Below are 25,909 nucleotides of genomic sequence, written 5' to 3'. Positions count from 1 at the left end.
TTGTCTCCATTGCTAACTTCGTGTCTGAGCTGTTGTTGCCACCGGTGCTAGCCATGGGCATTTGCTAGTTATATACAAAACATTATGCTTCTCATATTCCCCTTTGTATTTGCGATATTGTCCGTTTTGCTCTACGATACACAAAACGGTAATGGAGGCTAACTGTAGCTAACTGTCTAAAAAAAACTTTGTACAGTGGTTACAGTGGAACAAATGGTGCACATGGTGAATAATGACATCTGTGGCTGTCAGTAGTGTTGTCTGACGAGGCACATGTGTGTATGTGTGTGTGTGTGTGTGTGTGTGTGTGTGTGTGTGTGTGTGTGGTGCTGAGTAATGTACAAAAAACTGGAGCTAGGTAAGGCTTAAAGTATCTGACTGCAGCCATGTATCTTTACACAACATCCATTAGGCTAATTGGGTCTAATTTTGATGTACACACCTTAGCTGCCTGTCTGTGTGTATGACTGCAGCCAGAGCCTAAAGTTTCTTTAACCCTTTCACATCCACTTTCAGCTTAAGTAGCATTAGTAGCATAAAATTACCTGAACACTATTAATTGTTGAATTCATTTTTCAGGTGTGAATGCCAAACATTTGCTGATCAACTGGTTCTCAAATAAGCTGTTTTTCTTTCTCTTACATGGTAGTTACCTAAATATATTGGGACTTTGTATGGACAAAACTATCAATTTGAAAATGTCACCCCTGGAAAATGGTTTGCATAGACAAAATGATGAATCAGTTCATCAGTATAGCAAATGATCAATAGCTCCATCCATAAAAAAATCATATCATTCCATTCTGTCTGACAGTATCATATTTCTGTATTGACTTGTCCCATTTCTTCAAGCCAGATAATGCTGACAATGACTGATACTCAAGACTCCATGTTTTTTATGGCTGCATATGGCTCCATCAAATAGAAATATTCTTGTTCATTACTTTATTAAACTTTCCCTGGAATCAGCCTGACACTATAATTGTATACAAAACATACTGTGTATACAAAATATACTGAATTTTTACTTTAAGCTTAACCTATTCCCTTTATTTATTTATTTAGAGGCATTTATGGAAAAAAACATTCCCCTTATTTTACAGTGCTGTAAAATCCACTGTTGAAGTAGAACAAGGAGGTTGTAAAGTTGCTTTGCTCCACTGGAGAACCCCTTTACATTAACAGTCAAATTGCTACAACATGTTGACTAACAGGTCTTCAGGGTCTGGAGATATAGTGCATATAAGTTCTGTAGTAGTAGTACACTAATTTAAATTGAACTCCTGCAGGCTGATTTGCAGGGGTGCTGCACTAAAGGCCACTACAGTACCATAACAAAGCATTATTCAAGCAATGAAGCGCTGGACAATGATTCTTTCAACCAGTCTTCCTGGTTCTTTGCATAACAAAAGGATTTCTTATATACAATGTTCACTGTCATGCAAATCTGTCCTTCCTGATTTCTGGCTCTGACACTCATACTGTCCTCTTTTCTTTTCTTATTTTTTTTTAAGTGAAAGATGTATTTCCTTACTCGTGTATTTGAATAAGGGCATGCTGTGTGACAGAGATAACATTAACACCAGCCTGGTAAGCTACTTTCCTCATTTGGTCCGGCACAGAAGTGTGTTGCTCTTTGTTTTAGTTGACCAATAGGATTCCCAGGGCCCCCCTGATAGTGCAGGCATCCTCTCACATGTGCGAGAAACATGTAAGCCCAGTTGTGAAATTGTTTGTCCTAGGTTTGTATCAAAGCACATTTTTTTTTAGGTTGACTATTTTCCACCCCCAGCCTCCTCTCCTCCATGCTGGTTAGAGCCTGAGATTGAAGGTTGGTGGTTTTGGGTTGGGTCGCCAGTGCTGGGGTTGGCAAAATGAGTCTCACGTGGTGAAGCACAGGGGGAGGTGACGATTACAACAGCCTCCTCGTCTGCCCCTAACCCACCACAGAGATAGAGCATTTGCACTACGGGCAGCTTTTGCCATTATTATCGCTCCTGGAGATCGAAATTCTACCAGCTCCTTGTTGTGATTGCCTTTAGCTTCGCATGTGTTGCATCAGATGCACTTGGTCCAGCTGTTGAAGCACACACAGCTGAGCTGACCTTGTTTTACTCCCATACACACACACATGCGAGGACACATGCTGGTCCCAGTTGTACACACACACACACACACACACACACACAACACTTGCACACTCTCTCGACTTTGTGGAAACAGCCCGGGCTGTCTCTTTGGAGGAAGTCTTTGGAGAGTGTGAGGGTCTGTTTTCATTTGAATCTCAAACTGGTCAGTGGTACTCACAACTCTTGAGTAGCAATTTCATGGATCACATGCACACATCCACATGCACACAAAGATTCATTGTTGTAACTGTCATGTGATGGCCACCGGTCAAGTTGAGCTAGCCTAGATTTATCTGGACACCCTCTCAATTATATCAAGAACAGCAAAAGGGGATTTTAAACCAATTTGAAACAGACTGTAGGGTGATAATGCAGTATTTGAATCCAAAGTGAAACCATTGTTAAATCCCTGTCCGGTTTGCATTTGGATTAGGAAACGCTAATCAATACTGATGGTGTCCCTTAGATCTTCTCTTCTCGGTTGGAAGCACGAGTTAATGTTTTCTTCAATTGACTAAGGTTGACAGTTGCTCTCTTCTTGTCCACAGGGAAGGTGCAGATGGAGGAAGGCTAGCGGTTCAGGTGGAGGATAAGTTTGTGAGGATCCAAAATGTGAAGGTGAGTATTTCTGCATACAAACACCCAAAATACCTTAGATTGAGTCTGTGTTTGGGAGTCTTTTGGTGCGTTTCACTGGGTGAATTGGGAGTAAAGTGTAGAGGGTATCTAGCACAGCAACAGGATGTTTACAGCTTTGGATCAGCCTTTTCCTGCTTGATGTCATAGTTGTTTATCATATGTGTTGAGGTCACACATACACACTGAGACACACACAGGTTGAGAGACCATTCTTGTGCAGTCAGGACCCCAGGCGTTATTATTAACAGTCTTACTTGCCAGACAAGAGGAGTTTTCTATGTTTTTATACTTTCTGTTGACTGAAAAGGGTCATTTTTGTTTTGTTTTTTTTGTTCTATAAATTAGTATAGATTTCAAGGAGGCTTTGCACATTTGGAAATAATTATTATGTGAGCTATGAAGTCTTGTAAGCTGATACTTTCACCAAGTTACCAACCTGCTGTGTCAGATGGCTGGGTAGACTTGTCTGATTGGTGGAGCTCCATTGCCTGCAGACTGCAGTCTGGTGCTGTCTCTACAGTTCCAGTGTGGAACATCTTACACACTGTTTTTCATTAATGTGAATGTTTGCATTGGCTACAGTTTGCAGTAGCCCTGTTGAAGATGATATCAAAAATATCCATGTGATGCAAAACCTACAAAAAGATAAAAGAAATTCAGCTTGAAACTAATTTCAAAACTCACATTTTGCTCCATCCTTGCCACAGATATTACTTTGTTTGGTACTTACAGAATTTCTCCTTTTACTTACATTTTACATGCAGATGTGTAGAGAGAAGTTGGGTGGGGGGAGGAGAGAATCTGTTGTGATGTGACAGAGACGAACCACATATGGCTTCCCTCTGCCATGGAAAAAGATCAAGACTTTCAAGGCTCTTGCGGGTCTCATGGGAATGATTATTTATGGAAAGTGGGACAGTTTCGGAGGATATGAGACAGAAAAAAGCGTGGATTTTACTGGCCAATAATGTAACGCTTATAAACATCAAGTGATACGAGCTATTAAGACCTACTGAACTAAATTAAAACTTGTGAAACAAGAAAAAGATAAAGGGTTATCTTTTACAAACAGTCAAGTTAATTCTCCCTGACTCTGTTTGTCAGTGGTGGGAGCTCTGTTGGACAGGAGATTTGCCTGTGGCTGGTGTTTCTCCTGGCTGATCCCTCACACTACAAGGCCATTGTTGAATTTCATAAAAGTGCTCAGGGGTTAAACAATCACTCTCTCAAGCGAGGAAATTGCCGTGTACAAATTGATACCCAGGGATTAGTGTTGCTCAGTGCTGCAGATCAACTGACAAAGATGTCAAGCTAACAGACTAATTGTTTCAGCTCTAATTTGATGGTATGTATAAAGCATATGCAATTTGATCAAAACAGGTGACAGGTGTACAAGGATTAGTATTTTCGATTTTTTACCAGTTATCATTGAAAGTCATATTATTTTAAAAGAAGCAGCTCAACAGAAAAACGAACGAGAAAACGCTGTGTGTTTCATGAAAATAATCAATGGCAATATTTAATAGACAGATAGATCATGATGATAACAACAAAAATGGCAGAGTAAAGCCCAGGCAAGCACCATCTTGTTTGAATAGATATATGGTCTTGGTAGACGTCCTTTATAGATTAGCTACACATGGCACTTTCTCCACTGACATTTATTTGAGATTTACAACCCTCCATCTCAAAGAAAATCCGGGAATACAGTGAGCGTCCCTGAACTGAGATGTTTCTCTAGGTTGAATGCAGTGATTTAGAAGAAATGCTTAGATGCTGCACTGTTTTTCATCGTAGCTGCTGTGCCTGGACAAGTTCAAATCCTGCTGTGCTGTTTTTCCTCAGTTCAGGATTCACTCACAGTAAGCAGAAAGGTGTTTAGTGTTAATGCACCGAGGCGAATAAAGGACTGGAGGAGGAGTGAATGCATTGTTAATGAATGGAAACAGCTTGCTTGCAATTCCACACCCAAGCAACCCTTTAAAAACAAAAGCTGTAGTACTTGGCTTTTTATTTAAACTTCACTTTTCATGTTATTAAATGCATACACATATTGTCCCCATAAAGTGTGTGTCAGTGTGCAGTGTAGTACTGTATTATCTGTTCATGAAGTACTGTAATACAAACACCTGTTTATTTCTGATATGATATCACTCACCTTGCTACTGTGTGGAGATAATCAAATAGATAAGTCAAAAACTAATCCTTTACTCCTCTGTTTCCTCCCTAAAGCTGGATGGACGAGCAGACGGTGCTGTAGATTCCAGGGAGAAGCTTCTTGAGTTTTGTTTTGACTACTGCTACTGGTCGGTGGACCCTGCAGAGCCTCACTATGCCTCGCAGGAGGAGGTAATGACCCAACTCCCTAACTGGCTGTTTATATGAATTACAATGTCCGCTTATTGACCTTACCCTAAGTACAACAGTATTCTAATTAAGGTTTTTTTCTTAAGCTTACTCACTGAACTGCTACAGCCATTACAAATTTTCCCATAATTTTCACACATACATGCTATAACATCCCTCCCCAGTGTGTTACAACGTCTGAGTTTAAATCGAGTGAATCAAACCCTCGCAGATATACCGGGCAGTAGATTCAGAAAGGAGAACCAGCACAAAGGACTTCCTGCAGAAACAATCACCATATTTGTTTTTAAATCTTGAATACTAGAATATTGCAGTGTAGTGTAGTACTGTAGTAAGTGAGATTAGTCAACAGTTTGTCCTTTTGTAATGGATGAATATATCTATTTTTGGTAATTTGTTAGGATCTGGTTTGACATGTAACCATTTGTGCAGCGCTACCTTAAGATTTTTCTTGTTTTCGTGCCATGCTATATGCCCTGTTGTGGGTGGAGACCATGTGCGTGCTGGAAACAAGTTGACACTGGGCAGACACAATCTCTGTACCAAGAAAAGAGCCCAGAGGAAACACTCTCTTTGTAGACAAACCACAACAAGAGGGTTGTGTGTTGTGTTGTATGTTTTCTTACACAGATGGCCACTCAGGGGATATGATATCAGCTCTATCTGTTACCCAGAAGTCTCTTTGCCTCAGACATGGCACGGCTACAGTCAGTTCGCTTTTCATGTCACGGCTGTGATTGGGTAATTAGATATCTTTGTGTTGCTTTGATTGGAGGGTGTTTCTGGAACCTGAGAAGGGCTCCAGATTGAGAGGAAGTGTTGCCTGCTTCCATTACAGGAAATCTCTCCAAAACTTATACGTATAGAGTTCTTTTTTTAGATTAAATGTCTTGTTATTAATTTGTATTTTTATAGAGTTTTCATTGTTCAGCACAATAGTTAGAGTTAGTCCACTTTTCCTTTCCTTTGTCCATGGGGTTCCCTCCTCTGCCACTCCCTCACTGCCTGTCTCTCTTCTTGTCAGAGCCGCCTTTGTAAGTATTTAAGAAAGATGGGGCTTTGATGACGGCCTACACACTGCACTGAGCAACAGACAGCGCAGCACTTCTTCATCTCTCTTTTTTTTTTTTTCCTCTCCCTGGCTCTGGCGTTGGCTGCCTCTATCCTCAGCAGATTTGTGTCCAGTCACAGTGGCCTGGTTGCCACAAGACATTCCTCTGTTGACCCAGGGTGGGCGGAAGGGCACCAGTGAAGGACAGAGCCGCTGGATTTTAATCTGACCTCTTTTCCTGCATGACAATCCAAAGAATTGTCTCTTTAACAAAGAATATACTAGATGACAACGTCAACCATTTACTGATCACATCGCAGCTGAAAATATTTGAATTAAGCATAGGGCAGTTATTTCTATGGTAGATTTGAAGAAACAGTGAGTGACTGAAAAAGTAGAGAAGACTGGAAGCCACAACCAAAATTCTCCAACAATGTTCTGTTGTGTCTCATTTCATAGTGGTAGTATATTTAGGTATTTGCTCTTATTAAATATCTAACCACATACAGCTTTTGCCAGCACCAGATTGTCTCATGGTTTCTTCTTTGAAAATATATTTTAGTATGCTTTACTCTTTTTCATAACAGGAAGAGGGACTGAATTCATCTTACTCCCTAGTCCCCATGAGACTGAGACAAGGGGAAACTGGATATTAACTCCTGCCTCTCCAGTCCAGCACTATCCAACCACACCCAGCGCCCCTTAGAGACTGGCTTCCCAGCCCCTGTACCTCCCTCCCAACTCCTGCTCTGCACTGTCTGCTGTCCATGCATCACTGATAGTTTACACCAGATACATGTGGGGGTTTCTTTCTACTGTGCAGCAGAGAGGGAAGTCAGAAATGTGACTCTTGGGATGCAGACCTGGTTGCATTCTTGTCACTGAGGACTCCCCACAAGAAAAAAAAGATTGTTTTACAGGGTGGGAGGCTCAGTTTTTAAGTTGCATCTTTGGGGGAAAAAGGTTTCTTGAAGAAGGTTGAGTAGAGTGGAAGGAAAGGGCTCTATCAGGTGAGGAGAGGTAGGATTTTGGAAGAGAACCATAATCCATAATGGAAACCAGCTGTTGAGTTAATGCATAAGTGAACTGGGACCATTTGTCTAAATGCGGCTGCCTTTGTTTTGGGCGTAGATATTGAGCTAATAAATAGCTTTTTCCACTATTTAATAAATTAAACCCCTCAGCTTGTTTATTGCTTCTGACGGTAAGAACCATTGGAGAGGAAAGTGAAAGAAAACCAGAGAATTAGAGCCTGGATAGAGAGATAGCAAATGGCAAGAGAAACTGATTAGAGAATGCGGGAATGCGAATTTTGTGCCTCTGCAGCCCTCAGCTCACGCCTGCCAAGCTCGCATCTGCCTCACTAAGTTTTTCGCAGTTAAATTTCAGTGCAAAGACGTCACTGCTGAGGATTCGGCTCAGAGCACAATGCTGTTTTTATGGCCAAATGGAGTCAGCTTGCTGGGGTTTTTCCCTCTCCTCCTCCTCCTCCTCCTCTTCCTCTGTCTCTCTGTGCCTCTGTCAATGCAGTGCGTGATTTGATTATGTTTGCAGTATTTCTAGGTCTGTGTGTCAGTAGTGCTGCAGACTGGGTGAAGAATAGTTTCTCTGTGTATATGAAGAATCCTCCACACTCACATGAGCATTTACTCCCCCTCAACACAAGGCTGGACCCAGAGCCAAAAGTCCAGTTCAGCCTGGTACGAATTAACTACAAATAGGACGCCATTTAAACCACATGCTGTCAACAAAGAAATATGAGATCTAGACCATGTGGATACAGGAAAAGCACCTGTGATTTATGTATAGTCTTTCGGCTTTCAAACGGTTACAGTAGGTGATGACAGGAGTTATTACAAGAGAGACTGAAAGTGGTTGGATCTTCAGTTTATTGATTTAAGACTTAAGTCAGGGAGAACAGTGACGTGGTCAGGCTTTGCTGCAGTTTACAGTAGTGTGCAGATCAGACCTCAGCTGAGTGATGTAAGAATATCGTTCTAAGTCTTTTTTTAATGTCTTTTGCATCATTGTAAAATCCATCCAATCCATTTCCAAAATTTTAACAATTATTTTCAATATCGATTCTAATCTGCCACTTATTTTCTCAAGTAACTTGCAAACAGATATTAGAAGAAAACGGTAGAAAATTAAGCCTTAGAAATCACATGTACAGTATAGCCTGGAATCCCTTTTTTAAGGATTTCTCAACATTGGGGCATTTTAATCATTTAAAAAAAAATTTTGTTTCCCTCATAGCTGCTCATTGTATTCATGAATAAGCCCCATTGTCCATTTTGATGCACTTCCACAAGCTGTATGTTTTTTTTGTATTCTTAAAACGACTAATGTAAAGGATTTTTTGCAGCCTTTGTGGATCTGTTGCCATCACCTGGAAATGAAAATAGAGTCATATGTCAATAACAGGAAATTGAAACACAAAATTAAGGATCACAAATAGAGTCCTAACAGGTAAAAAAATTCTCTCTTTAATCCAGTTTGTTATCAATATTGCAGTATCCATCAGCATCACATGTTTTCCCCATATCATATTTATGGATTAACAGATGGGTGTGGCTTCTCAAATCAAATGATATCAAACAGTGAAAGAATAGTAGTTGTTGCACCAGTTTATTTTCTATTCAAGGAACCTATACTGTACCACTGTAGCCTATGAATATCACACAGGGCTCCCATCAGTCTGAAGGCTGGAGAAGTAATTTCCAGTCTGCAATAAAGAGTGCAACATGCAGCTCTGCTCTACTGTGTTCTGCTCTGGCCTCTTTAACGAGGATTGGGGGAGGAGCAGCAAATCCCCAAACCTTCTCCAGATATGGTTTTATTTATTTGTTTTGAGTGTAGCCTTTGCCCCACTGTCAGTTTCAGCAGTAGTGTATGCTGAAAAATGAAATGTACTACCAGAGTGCCCCTTGCCTTCAATTTTTTCACTTCCCTGTGCTCTGCTCCTCTTTTTTTTCCCCACTGTCCTTCGTTCCCATGTGTAGGGAGGCCTGAGTAATGAAGAGCAGCCTATCTGTTTGTCTCTCCCTCCTCCCTCCCTTGCAGCCTCTCAGCCCTTCCATGCTAATTTGACCTACAAATTCTGTCCAAGTGTGACAAACTGGAGCGTTGTTGAACTCTGGCCAAACAGCTTCCTCTCTGTCTTCTCGCTGTGTGTGATTTTGTCTGCCTGTCTGTGTCCTCCCTGTGCTCCTTTCTGAGCGTTTTTCCTTCTTTTCACTTCTGACTCTCCAACTTCGATTCCTCGCAGGAAGTCAGGACAGGGATCTCTAGTGGCATTTTTTTCCCCTGTGTCTAAACAAAAGCATTTAATTTTGCTCAGGGTCCAGCTGTTGTGTTTGTGTGACCCAGTTGGAAAGCGTGGGGCGGGAACCGAGTGACCCTCGCCTCTGCTGCAGCTGTCCACTCCTGGACAGGGAGAATAAGCAAGGGAAATTGTTTTATATAAATTGATGTTTTTTGTTTGACTGACTGGGAGAAAGTGGCATCTCCTTTTGCACTTACTTTTTCACTTGCAGTCTTGTGTCTTTGTGTTGTGCTCAGACACTCCCTCCCAGCAAGAGCAGTTGTGGAGGGAAAATTAATCTTGGTCCTCTTGGTTGCGTCAAACCTGGCAAAAGCAATGAGAAGCTGAAGTCTTTAAATGTGGCAAAGTACTTCACTTCGCTTGGCTGGCCTTTTGCCATCACCCATGACAACATCTTACACACATTTACACACACACACGCACTAAACATAAATACTTCTCCACGGTTTAGTGTACGGCAGGCCACATAAAACCAGACGAGCAACTGGCATTTTACACAGCCTGTGATTATAGGACTTAACTCATTACAGTGGCATTACGTTTTCACTCTTGTCAGCCTGTCTTTATCACGCTGTCGTTTCTCTTTCACGACTGCCATCATTTCTCAACATTTCTCACCCACTTCACTGCGTTCCTCCACTTTTTTTCTGTGTTACAAGGCCACAACCCAGGCGCCCTCTTTGGAAAAAAAGTGTTTCCCATGTTTCAAAACAAATATGGAACACAGTATTTATCATGGTCCAGATCTCTGGCATGAAACCCAGCTGGTTCAGACCTCATTTACGTCTGAGAGGTCTGGTCCTACTTAGATGCACATTAGATGTACGTACCTTTCAACTTTGCTTTTGAGATCTGTTGCCAAAGTAGATTTTTACAAAATAATATCTCTCTGTTTGTCACCGCTTAGTTAGAAAATGGCTGCCATACATGTCATGTGGTGGTATTGATTTAAAACTGTGTGGAGTCTGACCTGCTTTCTTTTTCCAGCTCCTGGCATTGCTTTACTTGAAATTTGAATTTTGGCGTGAGCCTGGCCATCCATTTCATTTGGAGATAGTGGTTTGCTGTGATTGTGGTGTTTTTAAAGAGTACTGCTGCAAGCCATATATTTTATCATGCATGCATGAGTGGATGCAATAAAAAAAAAAAAATACTACAAATTGTAATGCTAGCATTTGACCTGCATTTAAAGTGACACCTGTTTTCTCTGAGGGCTGTTTTCCACCAGTGTTTGTCTGTTTTCATTATTGGATTGGTTTATATTGGAGAGATGGAGTGAAATATTATCATCATGGATGAACTGTGTAAAAAGTCATCAACTGGCTTTTGAATTGAGAAAGTATATATGCCATACATCCCTGCCAAATCAGGCCTTCCTTTTCTGCACAATTTGGAGCCTGTTGCCACTAACCCTAACCCCAAACCCGTGTCTTATTCTTCCTTCCGTCCTCTCTGTTTTGACCCAATGAATCTGACCTGCATTTCCTGCACAAGAATGAAAACTATATTCTGCTTTTCCTCTTTCATTGTTAGATTGTTTGTACATTTTTTTTCTCAGAGAGGGAAGCAAACTCTGAAGCTTTTGTACTTATTGTGCATGCAGCTTCCTCCCAGTCTCTGAACTGGTCAGAGATACACACACACACACAGGCACACACACAAACACACGTGCAACAGCCCGCTGATGACAACAGCCTTCCTGTTAATGGAAGTGTTTAGTCTGTCCCCTGTGACCGACCAGCATGCGCGCTTGCTTTGCCTCTTGTCTGGTCACTTTATCTCCAAGTTGTTTTTCTCCTGCTCCATCTCTAGAGTACATTTCCATTCCGGACCTGTCTCTTACCTCACCTGCTTTGTTAACCTAAAAATACCTCCCATTGCTGCAGGCTGCTGCAAACTGTGAAAGTAGGCTGTGACAGAGGGCCATTGTGTCCATTTAGGCAGCCAGAGTATAATGACACAAATTACAGTCTTGTGATTTAATTTGATGTGACAGTGATGACAAACAACAGGATTGTTTTGATGTTGCCTGTCTAGACAAACTCAAACACACAGTTTTAATTCGCACAATAGGTTGAAATAAGTTAATGTTTTTCTTTACGCTCCTCTTGGTGTTTTCTTCAGTGATCGCTTGAAGTGTTTTGCAAACTTTTAAGAAGAACAAACAGCAAAAATGGCAGAAACAGAGAAAACAATAGGAATAGTGTACAGAGGTAAAAAGAGAGAGTCAGGTTCAAAGAAAGAGCGGATAGTTGAAGTGAAGTTCCTGCTCTTTGTGCTAAGCCTGGAGGGACCCTCAGCCCTGTCGTAGCCCCCATAGAGTGAATTTAGGAGGGTCAACTTTAACAAGGGCTGTGTTGATTCTCTCTGTTTGAGGGAGGAGAGTGTGTCTGTGTCTGGTTTAAGATAGTGGGATGAGGACAAGACAGGGGTGGTGCTGCTTTTTGTCTTCATGTTTAAGCCTCCATTCAGCCAAGAAGCAGGGGGCAACAGTTGGTGGTCTGGACTCCAGTGAATTGCACACTTTGTAGTCGTGACACTGTTTATTGAGCAACAGTTACGTAAGGTGCTCTCTTTCTCAACTTATTTCTTGGCATAAAACAAAATTCAAACTAAATAGTATATTCTGTTTTGGTTTTACAATATTGTTTGTTATTGTGTATTGTAGACTCGCATATACTATATACTATGTATTGTTGTATACAGCTTAAATGTTTGTCACAAATGATACTTTCCAGGTTCTTGAAAAATGTGAACAACACATTCGTTAAAAAGGGTTAAAATTCCTATGCATAGGAATAATGATGTGTGAGATGTTTCTTACACAGTGCCTGTTGGGTGATTTATAAGGTCATTGAGTAAGACAGCCGTTGTAGCACCACTTTTACTAGTTGCACGTGGCTGCTGTCTGCACATGGTTGGCTAGGCTACAGAGAAATACTTTAAGAGGAAAAATGGTGTCGGTCTGATTTAGGGTTGCAGCCTCTAGTTATTTTCTTTAATGATGAATCTGTATAGTTATTTTTTGAAAAACAGTTTAGTCTGTAAACTGTCAGAAAGCGGAGGATGTTCAGTTTCTAATGATATTAAACCGAACAGCAGCAAATCCTCACATTTGAGAAGCTGGAAGCAGAGATTGTTTGACATTTTTGCTTGGTAAATGACTTAATGGATGAATCTATTATCAAAAATGTTGTTGATTTGCTGTTGATTGACCCAAAAACTGACATAAACTGGTGTTTTCCTGCAGTTTCTGTGGCTTTTGAAAGCAAAGCAACAGAAAGTAATTATGTGACTTAAGGTGCTGATTAACAGTCGTAGCAGGTAACGAGTATTCTGTATTGTATGTTGAAAGTCTCTGTCCTAACATTGGGTGTTAGTTTACTGACTGGTTATACTTTACCACTTGGTCACGGTGGTTTAAATAAAACGTTGGTCTCTGTGTGAGCTTCACTCCACCGTGTCGGTGTTGAACATTTTACTTCTCTCAGAGAAAACTCAAGGCTGTTGAATGTTAACACACACAGATTTGCACAGTCTTAAGAACAACCAGATGACCAGCGAATCCATTCAGGCTGCTTTCACAAGGCCCGGGCCTTTCACAAGAGCTTTCAACCACATCCAACCTAAACCTATTCCCCCCCATTTTATAAGCCTAGAGTATACACAGGCTTAACTCCAGGTTCTCGCTTCTCCTGACAGTGGTTGGTAGTCGCACACTCTCACACACATGGGAGGTGTGTTGAAAGTATCTCTACTTCACCTCTGAGAGCATTTCTCCTCTCTCCTCTGTGTACTTACCCACCAGTCTATGTGGTCCAGGCTTGAGCTCAGGGGCCAAGGGAGGGGACCCTCTCACTGATCCCAGGGTGTGTTATGGTTCTGGAGGGGAATGTGCTGTGTCTCAGGTCTGGTCTAGATCAGGTTGCTGCCCCCCAAGGCACATGTTGCCTTTGGACTGAGCTGTTGGGTTGCTGATGAGGCCACATGTCCCAAGGAGCTGGTTTTGTTGTAGTTTCTTTTTGCTTATCTGTAATGAACAAAGGAACGATAACAATAGAAAAGACTGAACATTTTTTTTTTATCCATTTGCTTTACCTCTAACCAGTAACACCTGCACACACACAAAAGTAGGCACAGCTGACTATTATGATACATGAAATTAAGTGGTAAACACCCATATTACTCACCATGCAGAATGCGTCATGTGCAGCAAAATCAGTTATCATCATACAATGTGTTTGACTTTGATACTAATCAAAAACAAATATCAGCAAATTCTATGCCCCTGTGATGCCATGGAAAAACATCCAACCAGCGCTTTCTCTCACTTGACTTGAACAGTTTTTCTGCAACATTAACACAAGGCTTTTATTTTAAGGTGCTGGTTGGCTGTTTGTCAACTCTAAAACTCAGTGGACTCTGACTGGTTTTCTAGGTGTTGTACACTGTTTGGCACTGGTGCCGCAGGTAGAGCTGAAACGACCAATTGATTGAAAATAATTGGTACAATAATTGGTGATTTATGGAGAGTTTTTCATCTCACTCATGTTTGAGTGCACACATGCAACACATGAATAACATTTCAATTTCCAAAAAGATAAGGAAAAAAGGAGGTTGTGATTTGGCCTCGTGCTAATAATGTTCAGATTCTGGATCTGAGGTTCAGACACAGAGAGAAAGAAAACAAGAGGCCTCAGTTGATTGTTTTGAGTGGGATTCTCCTGTATCCCCCGTATCACCACTGCACTTTCAGGCAAGGTTTATTTTCCTGACAAAGTCACTTCTCAAACTCTTTTTACCTTCACAGTTGCTTCTCTCACATACACATTCTGCAAAATTGTTTACCTAGAGTATTAGCTGACCTCCCTGCTCCTTACTCAAACATCTCACCAGGAAAAACATTAGTTCCCTGCCATTGGTCTGGTGCCACAGCATTGTGATCGTGAAACCTTGGTGTAAGAATAAACAATGTAAAAACACAATGCGATTAAGATCAAGGACATTGGCTTACACTGTGAACACCTCATCAATTTTCAAGTGCATTTACTTTTTTAGTAATACAATCTTTCAGAGGTGTTTTCAGAGTCTTCTTTCTTACTCTTTATTTAAAATGTGTTTAAAGTTATTCCATCACGTATCAGCCCTTTGCTTAATCATATAAACATTTTGGAAAAACAAGGAGGGAAATCAAGTCATCATTTATAGTCATCTCTTAGTTCGTCTTTCTTTGTATATTTGTGGTTGAGGGTGTGTTTGTTACTCTCCTCAGGTGTTCCAGGACCTGGGTGTGTTGGTTCTCTCCGGAGCTTCTGAGGGCTACAATGTATGTCTGTTTGCTTACGGCCAAACGGGATCTGGGAAGACTTACACCATGATGGGGACACCGGTGAGGCGCAGGGGTGGAGTGTGCACCAGCATCACTGCATGGCATGAAGTGTTATTTGATTGGATTTAACTGAACTTTTGGAGCCTCAACTGATCTCACCCAGCACAAACAAGTCAGCGCACTTACACAAAGTGCAAATTCAAACCATGCTACACTGCAAATAAGAAAAGCATTGTGTTGTGGCTCAGTTGTACATGTCAACTGTCAAATGAATGCTATTTTACGCTCATTCTGTGTTTTGTTTTTGTTTCGTATGCTGTCAGGACTCCTTTGGCTTGACCCCTCGCATCTGTCAGGTAAAATAGTTGATAATAATCCGTGCAAGTGGCAACATAAATGAAGTGAGCACTCTCATAATTCAGCTTCTTAAGTATCTGGTGTTGTAGTAATGATGTAATTATATTTATTCTTCCCTTGCAGGGTCTCTTTAGGTCTGAAGACACTTTTCCTGATGGGCAAAATTCAAGCAGAGTTGAGATCAGGTACGTTGTTCCTGTGAGACTCTGTTAATATCTTTTCCATTTTAATCAGTGCAGTTGGGCCTTTTCATGACGCTGGAATTCAAATTAGATGAGTACTTACAGAACGATTATGCTGCAGAGCTACAGGCAATAAAATGCAGTTCAAAACTTGATTTTCTTGTCATTGGTGGAGGAGTCCCCCAACAATTTAAACCAACTTCCTCAACTTACTGAAAATAATATAAATTCGACTGAACAGAAGTTATGCTTTGCCAATTTTATCTGTTTTTTTTTTTTGTATTTTCAACAATATAACCCAGTGAAATTTGTGGGATCATTTGGTTGGACCAGCAGTAAAAAACACAGACCACTACAACTACCTACTTATACAGCCAGAGTCCATTGTCACATGTTACACCAATAGTAGACTTAAACAAAGACTAATATCTCATGAGATTTTGTGGAAAATAAGGATGCAGAAAAGGAATTAGATAAATTCAGCATCTGAGTGTGACAGCACAGGTAAAATAGGCATTAACTGATCCAGTCCTGAGATTATATGAGGGCTATGTCTTCATAGTAGGATGTCGTCCTATCCCTCTGTCCTTGCAGCTTCCTGGAAATCTATAATGAGCGCGTCAGAGACTTGCTGAGAGGAGGAGAACAGAAGAAGAGAGCCTCGCTGAGAGTTAGAGAGCACCCTGAGAAAGGACCCTATGTACAAGGTGAGTGTTCAGGGCAGCTGCAGCTATACTTTGTAAATTTGTACATTTCAAATTTGAAAGGCACCCTTACTAATGCTGATTCTCAACCCTTGCACCTAAATCAAGTAATACTTTTTTAATGTTGTTTATTTCTTTGCACATTAAAAAGATAGCAATTTAAAAGATGTAGTAGATAAAGATATGATATGCACATGAATGATGCACATAGACATTAAAAGAAAACCTCTGCAGGAGCGGTAGAGCAGCAAGGACTTTTATAAAGACCTATCCTAAAAACACAAAGCAAGTCAAACAAATTTAATGAATTATAATTCAAATTCAATTTTCTAACACAGTTCCAGGTATAATTGCACAAAATATTGCCTTCAAAAATCAACTAATCATTTATGCTTTTTGTCTTTTTCTTTGTCTGTTTGATTAAATACTTAACTAGAGGTCTAGAGGCTGCAAATTCTCATTAACCTACTAGAGTAATTTCACTGAGATTAAAATAAGATAACAAGTCTGTGAGTCCGCATTGGAGAAAACTAATTTTCAATCATCTTGCAACAACCTCATGTCTAAGACATACAGTAGGATTTTGCATATTTAAATTTTATGGCATTATGATTAGGTGCTTTCACAGATTATGAGTTCTAAGAAGTGTCCATGGACCATTTGTCAAATTTATCCCACCACTTAGCAGTTGATCATATAGTAAAAGAGTCTGTCAGAAACAATTGGTATGTAGAGAGGCAGGATGACGGAGGATACTAAATGTTAAATGTTCTGTCTCTACACTGTCATACACACGCAGACACATAATTTTGTCAAATTATGGACTTGGATGTGTAACATGGTCTGCAGTATTTTGAGCAATGCTCTTGTCTTGTATGTTTAGTTTATAAGCCACTGTGGTATGTGGTCAGCAGTGGAATTTTGTTGCCTTGTTAAGTTTTTGATCGGGTCCAGAATTGGCCGCCCTGGCTCTAATCCAGACTCCTCTTTTAGCCTCTTTTTTAGTTTTTCTCTTTTCTCTTTCTCCTTCCATCTCCTCATCCACTCCTTTTTTTTTTTTCTTTCTCTTTCTCTCTCATCCGCCCACCTCTCTGTGTTCAAAGCCCAACATCCACTTATTGTCTGTATCAGGAGAAATCCCAGATGACCAGAGGAAGTGAAGTCATTTCCATGTGGTTCCAGGGAGAACAAGTCACGACACACACAGAGCACATTTAGGACTCACAGCTTTTACTTCTATCAGCACTGATCCTTCCATTAGCGTTCTATCGTCACTCTTAATGTTTTGTAATAATTCAGATATTTGTGTTACTGGCTAAATGAATGCAAAGAATAATTAACCGGATGTTATAGCACTTACAGACTCTGCCGTAATCTGCACATGTCTAACATCCACTTATGTTGATGTGATTCACGCGTGGAAGCTGAGCATTGTCACTGATTTTTTTGTAACTAAATGCTGTGGGAAAATATTACAAATCAAACAGGAGCCTTGCAATGATGAGACATATTTCCTGTTTTTGTCTTTTTCACATTTCTATCTCTCTGGTTGTTTAACTCCTCTGCCTCAGTGTCTTTGTGTCAGTCTCATATCAATTTGAGATCTACAAAATGTTTATAAAAACTGTTAGATAGTGTATTTTTTATAAATTTTTACTCAATTTACCAGTGTAACCCTTTGGCAGCCATAAATAACCTAAACTGTAAAATGTAAATCTATGAGCTTCTTACTCTTCATTTCTTTCAACATGTTTTTTTGATGACCCTATAAAATCATGTGTTTTTTTCAATTCCCAACAATCATAAAATGTGCATCTTGATATCCAACAATAGAATGCACTTGGATGACACTTACTGTTTCAGGGAGTTTCCATTATTAAATTAACATCTTCAGGTTGATATAAACCTTTTAATGCTCTCGGTTTATTTGCACAGATTTCGTAACATTTTGTTTCTCTGTCTGCTTCTGTCTCATCAGACCTGTCACAGCATGTGGTCACAGACTACAAGCAGGCCATGGACCTTTTGGAGGAAGGCATTGCCAACCGCATCACTGCAGCCACCCACAACCATGATGCCAGCAGCAGATCCCACGCCATCTTCACCATCCAGTACACACAGGTCATCATCTCCCTCAACACCCATACAGTCACACTTAATCTGTTAATAAATCAGTCTTTTAATGATTCTCTTTCAGATTTTTTTGCCAGTAATTGCTCCTTGCGTTCTGACAAGCAGTCAATATTGTTAGCATCTATTTTAATGTGAAGCACTTATCATTATTAGCAGATTCCCAGCTGATTGCTCCTTTCTTTTCCCCCACAGGCAATCCTAGAAAATAACCTTCCTTCAGAAACTGTCAGCAAGATTAACCTGGTGGACTTGGCTGGGAGGTGAAACATTTTTTTCCTTCTGTTGTGTCCTGATTTTTTATCAACATCTTTTAACCCAAAGTCATTGACAAAACTGCCCCCTAGTGGACCTTAGCTATTGCGCTGAGATTTTCTCCATAGCCCATATTTTCTTTTCATCTACATTCAAATGACATGAACCTCATGATGTGTTGGTTTTCTTTTTGACAGTGAGAGAGCAGACCCCCACTACTGCAGGGATAGACTGACGGAGGGCTCCAACATCAACAAGTCGCTGGTCACTTTGGGCATCGTTATTTCTGCTCTAGGTAAATTAAGATACTGTTAAAATTTTTATGATTGCAATTTGAAGCTGAAGTGATAATGTTTAAGATTGCTGTTTTTATTTGGCGTAAAATCTTTAAAGTCCATTTTACTTTATCGGGGCATCCCACAAACGTTGTACCTCTTTATTCCACTGCCTCCAAAGCCCAGAACTCCCAGATGTCCAGCAGCTGCCAGAGTATCAACAGCATGGCCTCAGAGGGTGATGGCAGCACGGTGGGTAGCCACAGCAGTTCCCTGTCTGGAGGAGGGAGGCGGCACTGCTTTATCCCCTACAGAGACTCCGTCCTAACTTGGCTCCTGAAAGACAGCCTGGGCGGCAACTCCAAGACCATTATGATTGCAAGTAAGTGTCACAGGTGTCAGTATTATTGTTGAAGGGGTATTCCAGAGATTTGAATTAGATTGCATTTCCATAAACCTGGGAAACTTCCCAAAAGACAGATGATACGGTTAGAATCGATGCATCAAAGAGCTGAGATCTCCTGACTTCTTAGGGTGAAATTAGATCCCACAATTCCCCATAACGCAACGGATAATATAGTAGTGAGTGATCGTGATGTGTGAAATAGATGTGAATGTCGTTATTAAGAACAATGGCAGTAAATTGTGTATTCTTTAAACACACATTGATTGTAATCAAGTCTCTTCTGTCAAAGAGTTTCCTACAAGCACTTGAATGTATTGACAAGAAAAACTCTTCCACTTTTCAGTCCCTGCTCACAGCTGCCTTGTCACATAAAAATTAAATGTAACTTTCACCAAAAATATACATGTATTTTGGTTTGCAAAGGATCCATGTGAATATCTGTTTTATCTGGATCAAAGTTAATTTTTGCTCTGGCATTAACTGAAGCTGATGGCTGCCTGGATGGTGGGGTATTACTCTGAAGAGCAATGGTGATGCTGTGAAAATGCTTTATAGAAATCTGTATATGCCTCCAAAACAAAAATTACGGTGCCACTGTAGTCTCACTTATTAAACTGACATTGTTGTTTCATGTGATGTGAGTGTTAATTGCTGTACATGTATCTTGTCCTGTGTGTTTCTGTGTTGCAGCGGTCTCACCCTCTGCTAACAGCTACAATGAGACCCTCAGCACACTGCGCTATGCTGCCCATGCCAGAAATATTGTCAACAAGCCACGTGTTAATGAGGTCAGTGTAAAGTCCGATGCCAAAATGTAATGTTTGATCTAAATGTTTCTAGTAGGTTAATGTGTGTGCTTTGATTTCTGTACAGGATGCCAATGTTCGTCTGATCAGGGAGCTGAGAGAGGAGATTGACAGGCTGAAGAGTATGCTGCTCAGCTTTGAAATGGTATGGTGACCTTTTATCATTAGAGCATAGAGCTAACTCTCTCAGGGTTTACCCAATCCGCTGGGTTTACCCAAAAAAAAAAAGCCCTCTAGTACTTGTAAGGCTTTGAATAAAAGAGATATCCACGTTACAATTTTTTTTTTTTTTTTTACCAAAGGCTTAATATAGTACTTTGTGTCTTTGTGACATTTTTAATCCCCTGAGTGGCATTGTATCGTGTCATTTTCCCTTTCCACTGTTTTTCTTGACTGATCATTTTTATACCCTTTTGACTGACAGCGGCGCAATCCCAGTCCATCCCTGAGTGATGAGAGGGATGGAAATCTTTCTGACATCGTGCTACAGAACGAACTAAAGGTAACCCAGGGTCGACACAGATGGTTAAATCTGCCAGATAGTACTACAGTAGTCCTTGGCACATCAAACCAGTGCGCTTTTATATTCAGTGGAATGTTTTTCATGAGTTTGACAGATATTTCACAAAAAAGAAAATCAGGGCACAGTGTAATAAGCTGCATCAACCTTTGATGGGCAGATTTCTCATCATTTATGTCGTGTGGCCATAAGGGGTTAAAATCTCAACTCTAGTCAAACTCTAGTTTAGACTGCGGGTCTTTATATAAATTATATGATATACAGTAAATGATCAGTCCACCTGAACGACAAAAACATTCTTACTTGCCTCTAGGTGTATCTAGCTGTTCAGACAGGATTTTTCCTTTCCCACTTTTATTTTAGATATCCTGAGACAGATTTCTCCTTATATATTTATTTTTTACCCGACATAGAAATATATAAATATAAAATTCTGTGGATTAAGATGGGACCGGGACGTTGTTTCTTGAAAGACACACTGTTATTTAGGTTTTCTGGGTTTCTTTTTTTTTTGGTGGTTTGAGAGTTAACTTAAACCAAGAGTTTACTTAAATTAAATTAACATTTATGTATATCTAATGAATCTTAATCTAACAAACCATCATTATTAATAATAGCAGTAGTAATAGTCTTAGTAGCAGTGGTTGTAGCACTGGCAGTTGTAAAAGTAACTGCTATTAGTATCACCATTATCTCCCTGACCACAGAAATCGACCACTCTGGTTTTTATCCACCTCTCAGTTTTTTTTCATTCTCCTCTCCCCACGATCTTCCTTCACCATCTTCATCCACGTCTCCTCCTCAGGTGGAGCAGCTGACGAAGGACTGGTCAGAGAGCTGGAGAGACAAGAAAGAGCTGCTGGAGCAGTACAGTGTGGACATCAACAGGGACCAGGCGGGCTTCCTCATCAACTCCCTCCAGCCACACCTGGTTACCCTTGACAGAGATGTTCTCAGCACCGGGGTCGTTTTCTATCACCTCAGGGTATGACGACAGGAATGCAAATAGATGTCTTGTGTTGGTTTCAGTGTAAATTAGTACACAGTTGGATATGTATATGAATACATGTTGGTTTTAGGTATTAGAATTACAAGTAAAAGTGATGGAGTTAATGTTAATAGTGTTTTTATTTGGGATGGTGTACTTTCATATCTGTATTTTCTGAGTTTCTTTTCATCCCTAGAGACTCACATCACTCATTTGCACACATGCTGTTACACTAAAAATACACATTTGTGTGAACAACATGATGCAAACTCCCACACGCTTATATTTTTTTCATTTGCTCTACTTTTCCCAAATCTCATGTTACTGTTTTTGTCAGCTGTCTGAACTGAAACCATCTCTTTTTCTGTCTACTAGATTCTTCCCCCTTCTCCTTCCACTATTTTTCTCTGTTCTGCTAGAAAAACTCTTGAGAAAAGGTGTGTTTCTACTGCCTTTTTTTTTCTCTCTCTTTCTCTACCCTCCAACTGTCCTGTCGATCTCCCATCTCTCTGTGTGAATGTCTTCCACAATGCATAAAGCTCAGTTGGATAAGAAGCTCTTAGTTCTGAGGCTAGGACGCAGGGGATTTTAAGCTGTCCTGATTCTGACAATGACAAGCATACCCTTAGGCCTGACAATTACACTGTTTCCCGCATGTGAAGAGCCGAGGCCACCTGGGAGCACATGTGGTCCTGACACCATATAAGAAAGCCTTTAATCTCATTAGATAAGACTTCAAAGTAAACAAATGGTATTTTTCCCGTCAGCTAAGTGGAAGATTAGAAGTGAAAGGACAAAAGCTCTTCAAAGGACATTGTGTGAAATTCGTGTCATTATATGTTCTATCGCTTTTGTTATGAGCACACCCTGTTAATGACAAGTATGGATGTGGTTTGTTTTGATGTTTTTGTTTATGCGGCTATTTAGCTTACATCATGGTTTTTTTTTATTGCAGGAAGGAGTCACCCACATTGGACCTCAAGACCAGTTTGAAGAGCAACAAATAGGTATTAGTTATTCATTTGCTTTCCGTGGTTCCTCATTCAGCTGTGAATATTCCTTTTCAAACTGTATAATGAGATTTTTTTTTTTGGAAATCCTCAAAGCCTCTTACGACTACGCATTATCACAGAGTAAACATACAACAAACCGACAGCTTTAGACAAAACATGCAGCAAAAAACACAAGGCAACAAAAAGAATATCCAGTTCACTGACTATGGTATCACACAGAGGATATATGGTACATTGTAACTGTTAAGTGAGAGTGGATAATAAAACATAATATGTCCTTAAATGGCCTGTTAACTTTTCATTAAATGCTGCATTGAGCACTGAATATATTCAGCAGTACAGCAGCTGCCTGAGTAAAGCTTCCTAAATCAGTATGTGCGATTGTGTTTCTGGTTTCCGTTTCTAGTTCTGCAGGGCAGTTCCAGCTGTGAGATTGAAAACTGTGGAGGTGTGGTAACACTCAGGCCGCTGCCAGGCTACTCCTGCCTGCTCAACGACAGGGAGGTCACTGAGCCCTGCAGACTGGCTCAAGGTCAGTTCATGTCCTCAACAAAACAGTTTGTTCACATTGCATTTTTTTCTTCTAGATGGGACACAAATGATATATTTTTTGATGAAATGAACAGCAAAAAGACCAATGTAGTAGTCGCATGTTTTCATTTTTGACCAGAGCTTCTATAGATATGCCGGCATGCAACGTTTATACCACTTTTATTTGACTGACAATAAATACAACTTCTTCTTTTAACATTCCTGCACAGTTATTGTCACTCTTATGCCTATAGAAGATTATCTTAGTCCCGACACTTGACAGAGTTGATAATTTAAAACTTCAGTTCTGGTTAGATTGATGTTGTGGCATTCTGTTTATTGTTTATTGATGAATGAGGGCAGAAAAGTCCTGACTTTCAGAGGGTTGTTTTCTTTTCACGAGTTGTTTGGCAATGATGAAACTCTGATGTCGTCTTTGTAAATCGCTGTAGCTCTACTTGTACTAATACAAGTATGTTTCCTCTGCAAAATACCCAAAACCACCTGTTCTGCTCTTCCAAATTCTGTCATTGTGTGACATATTGTACATACACACAAATTATGGGTGCGCATACATTGGTTCTTATCTTCTGAATTCATCTAGTAGTACTTGCAGTCATTTTCTGTGAATCCCTTGTGCATTACAATTAAAATCCGGGGTGGGAATGGCGGACTTACAATGCAAACTTCTATATAGAGAAGTAAATAAGGAGTGTAAATACATTAAATGGCTATAGCAGAATAAATAGCAATCATAAATAGGATAAATTTGATTTGATGAAACTCAAATAATAACTTTAGTTGTAAATATAACTGTAAATTCAGCACATACTACAAGCAATTAATGCTTGTAATGTACATAAACAGCCAAACAGAAAATCAGAGTGAACAGCACTTGACACTGAGCATTAAGGCCTGTCAAGTGATTGTGGCTGTGTGCTGGATGTCATATGTAGGTGAATGTACAATGATATTTATGCCCACACACACTTGAAATACACAGAATCATCCTAAGGATAAAAATGTAGACACACACTCACACCCACCCTGCTGCGCTTATACACTGCAACACACACACACACACACACACACTAAACACACACACACACACACACCCACACCCGCACCCCTACACCTGTGCCCTGAGCTTACATCAACACAATGCTACAGGATAAGCACAGCTTGTGATGAAGGATATGTCTCTCTGTCTCCAGGGATGGTGATCACCTTGGGAGAAATGCATAAGTTCCGCTTCAACCATCCGGCAGAGGCAGCTGTCCTCCGGGAACGCAGACGGGTAAGTGCTCCTTATCCGAAAAAAATAAGCATCATTTTGCTGGTTAAATTGTAAATCAAGATGATATTGATGATGAGCAGATAATTGAGATACTTCAGGTGGTAAACTATCATGTTGATGATACAAAAAATAAATAACACAGTGGATCTTCTCTTTACTATTCTCAGGCTAGTGAAGGCGGTATGACCTGCACCTACATTGACCTTTGCCCTTTGACCCCTGACCACAGGTAAATACTGCCGCTAAAAAGAAAGTCACAGAACAACACAGCAGTCTTTTTTTCAGGAGAATATTCACAACTGTGTGTGTGGTGTACAGAGAGTTTATTCTGCCAAGTCACAGCATACACATTTGATAAAAAGTACAAATTGTTGTACCATTGAACATGCTGTAGAAATAGGACAGTGCTTCATGCATGTTTCCCTCCAGTTGGTGGAGATGGCATGTGCTTCTATTAGCCCCCACCCTCCTGAGCAATCCCAGATAGATGTTTATAGGACATGCTCAGGCGTTGCTTAGTTACTGCTGAGACGCTGAACTGAAAACTAACAACAGTAGCTTTTACTTTAAAGCTACCACTCTCATCACAAAACTACTATATTCTAACATCAAATTCTGCTTAATTGAGGTAAAATTATACCTTTTTCTTATTGCCTTGTTTCTCCTATTCCATCATAGTTTCTCAGTCTGTGTTTCATCCTGAATCTTTGTGCCTGTTTTACAGTGTTGAACAAGCGAAGCTCCAGGGGCAGTCGGGTGCCTGTATCTCCCCAAGTGAGGAGTCTACTGCGAGACAGCGGGTGGAGGAACAGCAGCACTACGTGGAGAGTTTGCGACAGGAGATCCAGGCTGCACAAAGACGGGCTGAGAGAGAGCTGGAGAGGGAGCAGGCTCACCTGCGACAGCAGCACATTGAGAGTAAGTACTTTCCACACACCAACATGTAGAAAATTGTTACTGCTGCTCATGTAGATACCCATCAACTTTCAAACCCCCTCCAAGAAATCACTAGTTTTAAAGTGCAATGAAAAACTACATAATGCTCTGTCTTTTGATAAAATAGGTGCAAAATATTTACACCCACTCAACATTCTCTCCTTGAATCTTTACTGAACAGTCGAGCAGTGGATTACGCAAGAGAAACAACGCCTGACAACTGTTGAGCAGAGAGTCACCCAAGAGTCTGGAGTTCAAACAGACGTTATCCCTGCATCCCTCCTGGAGCGGCTGGCAAGTCAGGCGTCTGAGGAACAGGAAGATCTGACAGTGGATCGTCCCTGCCTGGTGGTAAGAGCCAGGAAGAAGGCAGTGGAGGAGGAGCTACTAAAGCATCACGCCCTTTGCCGTACTGAAAGCCGCATCCGTCGGAAAAGGCTGCACTACCAGCTGGAGAGAATCGCCCGCAAGAGGCATCTGTTGGAAGCCAAGAGGCAGTTGCAGCAGCTGGAAAAGGCCCTGCCTCCTGGACTGGACAGCCCCGAGTCTCCTGAGCTGGGGTCCTCCTCAAAGCCTAAAGGACGACCATTCGCTTCTCGTAGACACTCATTTTCATCAGATCTTCTTTCCCGGCTCTACCCACAGCACACTCCTATTTTCAGGTGAGCA

The 25,909-nt window shown here is 40.7% G+C and overlaps 1 protein-coding gene and 1 long non-coding RNA gene across 2 annotated transcripts in view; one reads left to right on the top strand and one right to left on the bottom strand.

Annotated features, from left to right (window-relative positions):
* stard9 (StAR-related lipid transfer (START) domain containing 9) overlaps positions 1-25,909 on the top strand; it is a 43,518-nt gene that overhangs the window by 1,993 nt on the left and 15,616 nt on the right. The window contains exons 2-21 of the mRNA XM_023430760.2: positions 2,678-2,747; positions 5,001-5,117; positions 14,784-14,900; positions 15,164-15,196; positions 15,321-15,382; positions 15,974-16,086; positions 18,062-18,204; positions 18,409-18,476; positions 18,666-18,763; positions 18,925-19,125; positions 19,840-19,937; positions 20,023-20,100; positions 20,380-20,457; positions 21,281-21,460; positions 22,419-22,470; positions 22,883-23,008; positions 24,222-24,304; positions 24,472-24,533; positions 25,029-25,222; positions 25,422-25,902. Of these exons, the coding sequence (XP_023286528.1) occupies positions 2,678-2,747; positions 5,001-5,117; positions 14,784-14,900; positions 15,164-15,196; positions 15,321-15,382; positions 15,974-16,086; positions 18,062-18,204; positions 18,409-18,476; positions 18,666-18,763; positions 18,925-19,125; positions 19,840-19,937; positions 20,023-20,100; positions 20,380-20,457; positions 21,281-21,460; positions 22,419-22,470; positions 22,883-23,008; positions 24,222-24,304; positions 24,472-24,533; positions 25,029-25,222; positions 25,422-25,902 (2,454 nt within the window). The remainder of the gene's footprint in view (positions 1-2,677; positions 2,748-5,000; positions 5,118-14,783; positions 14,901-15,163; positions 15,197-15,320; positions 15,383-15,973; positions 16,087-18,061; positions 18,205-18,408; positions 18,477-18,665; positions 18,764-18,924; positions 19,126-19,839; positions 19,938-20,022; positions 20,101-20,379; positions 20,458-21,280; positions 21,461-22,418; positions 22,471-22,882; positions 23,009-24,221; positions 24,305-24,471; positions 24,534-25,028; positions 25,223-25,421; positions 25,903-25,909) is intronic.
* Positions 8,067-10,654, bottom strand: LOC147817712 (uncharacterized). Its single transcript, XR_015436118.1, has 3 exons — positions 10,342-10,654; positions 9,709-9,814; positions 8,067-9,612 (listed from the first exon to the last, which is right to left on the bottom strand). It is a non-coding gene; the product is annotated as an uncharacterized LOC147817712 (long non-coding RNA).

Source organism: Seriola lalandi, unplaced genomic scaffold, assembly GCF_002814215.2.
Source record: "Seriola lalandi dorsalis isolate HSWRI2012SDOR001 ecotype SW California unplaced genomic scaffold, Sedor1 jcf7180002054911, whole genome shotgun sequence".
Classification (NCBI taxonomy): Eukaryota; Metazoa; Chordata; class Actinopteri; order Carangiformes; family Carangidae; genus Seriola; species Seriola lalandi.
Note: the sequence above shows the minus strand (reverse complement) of the source record. Positions and strands in the feature narration are given on the sequence as shown.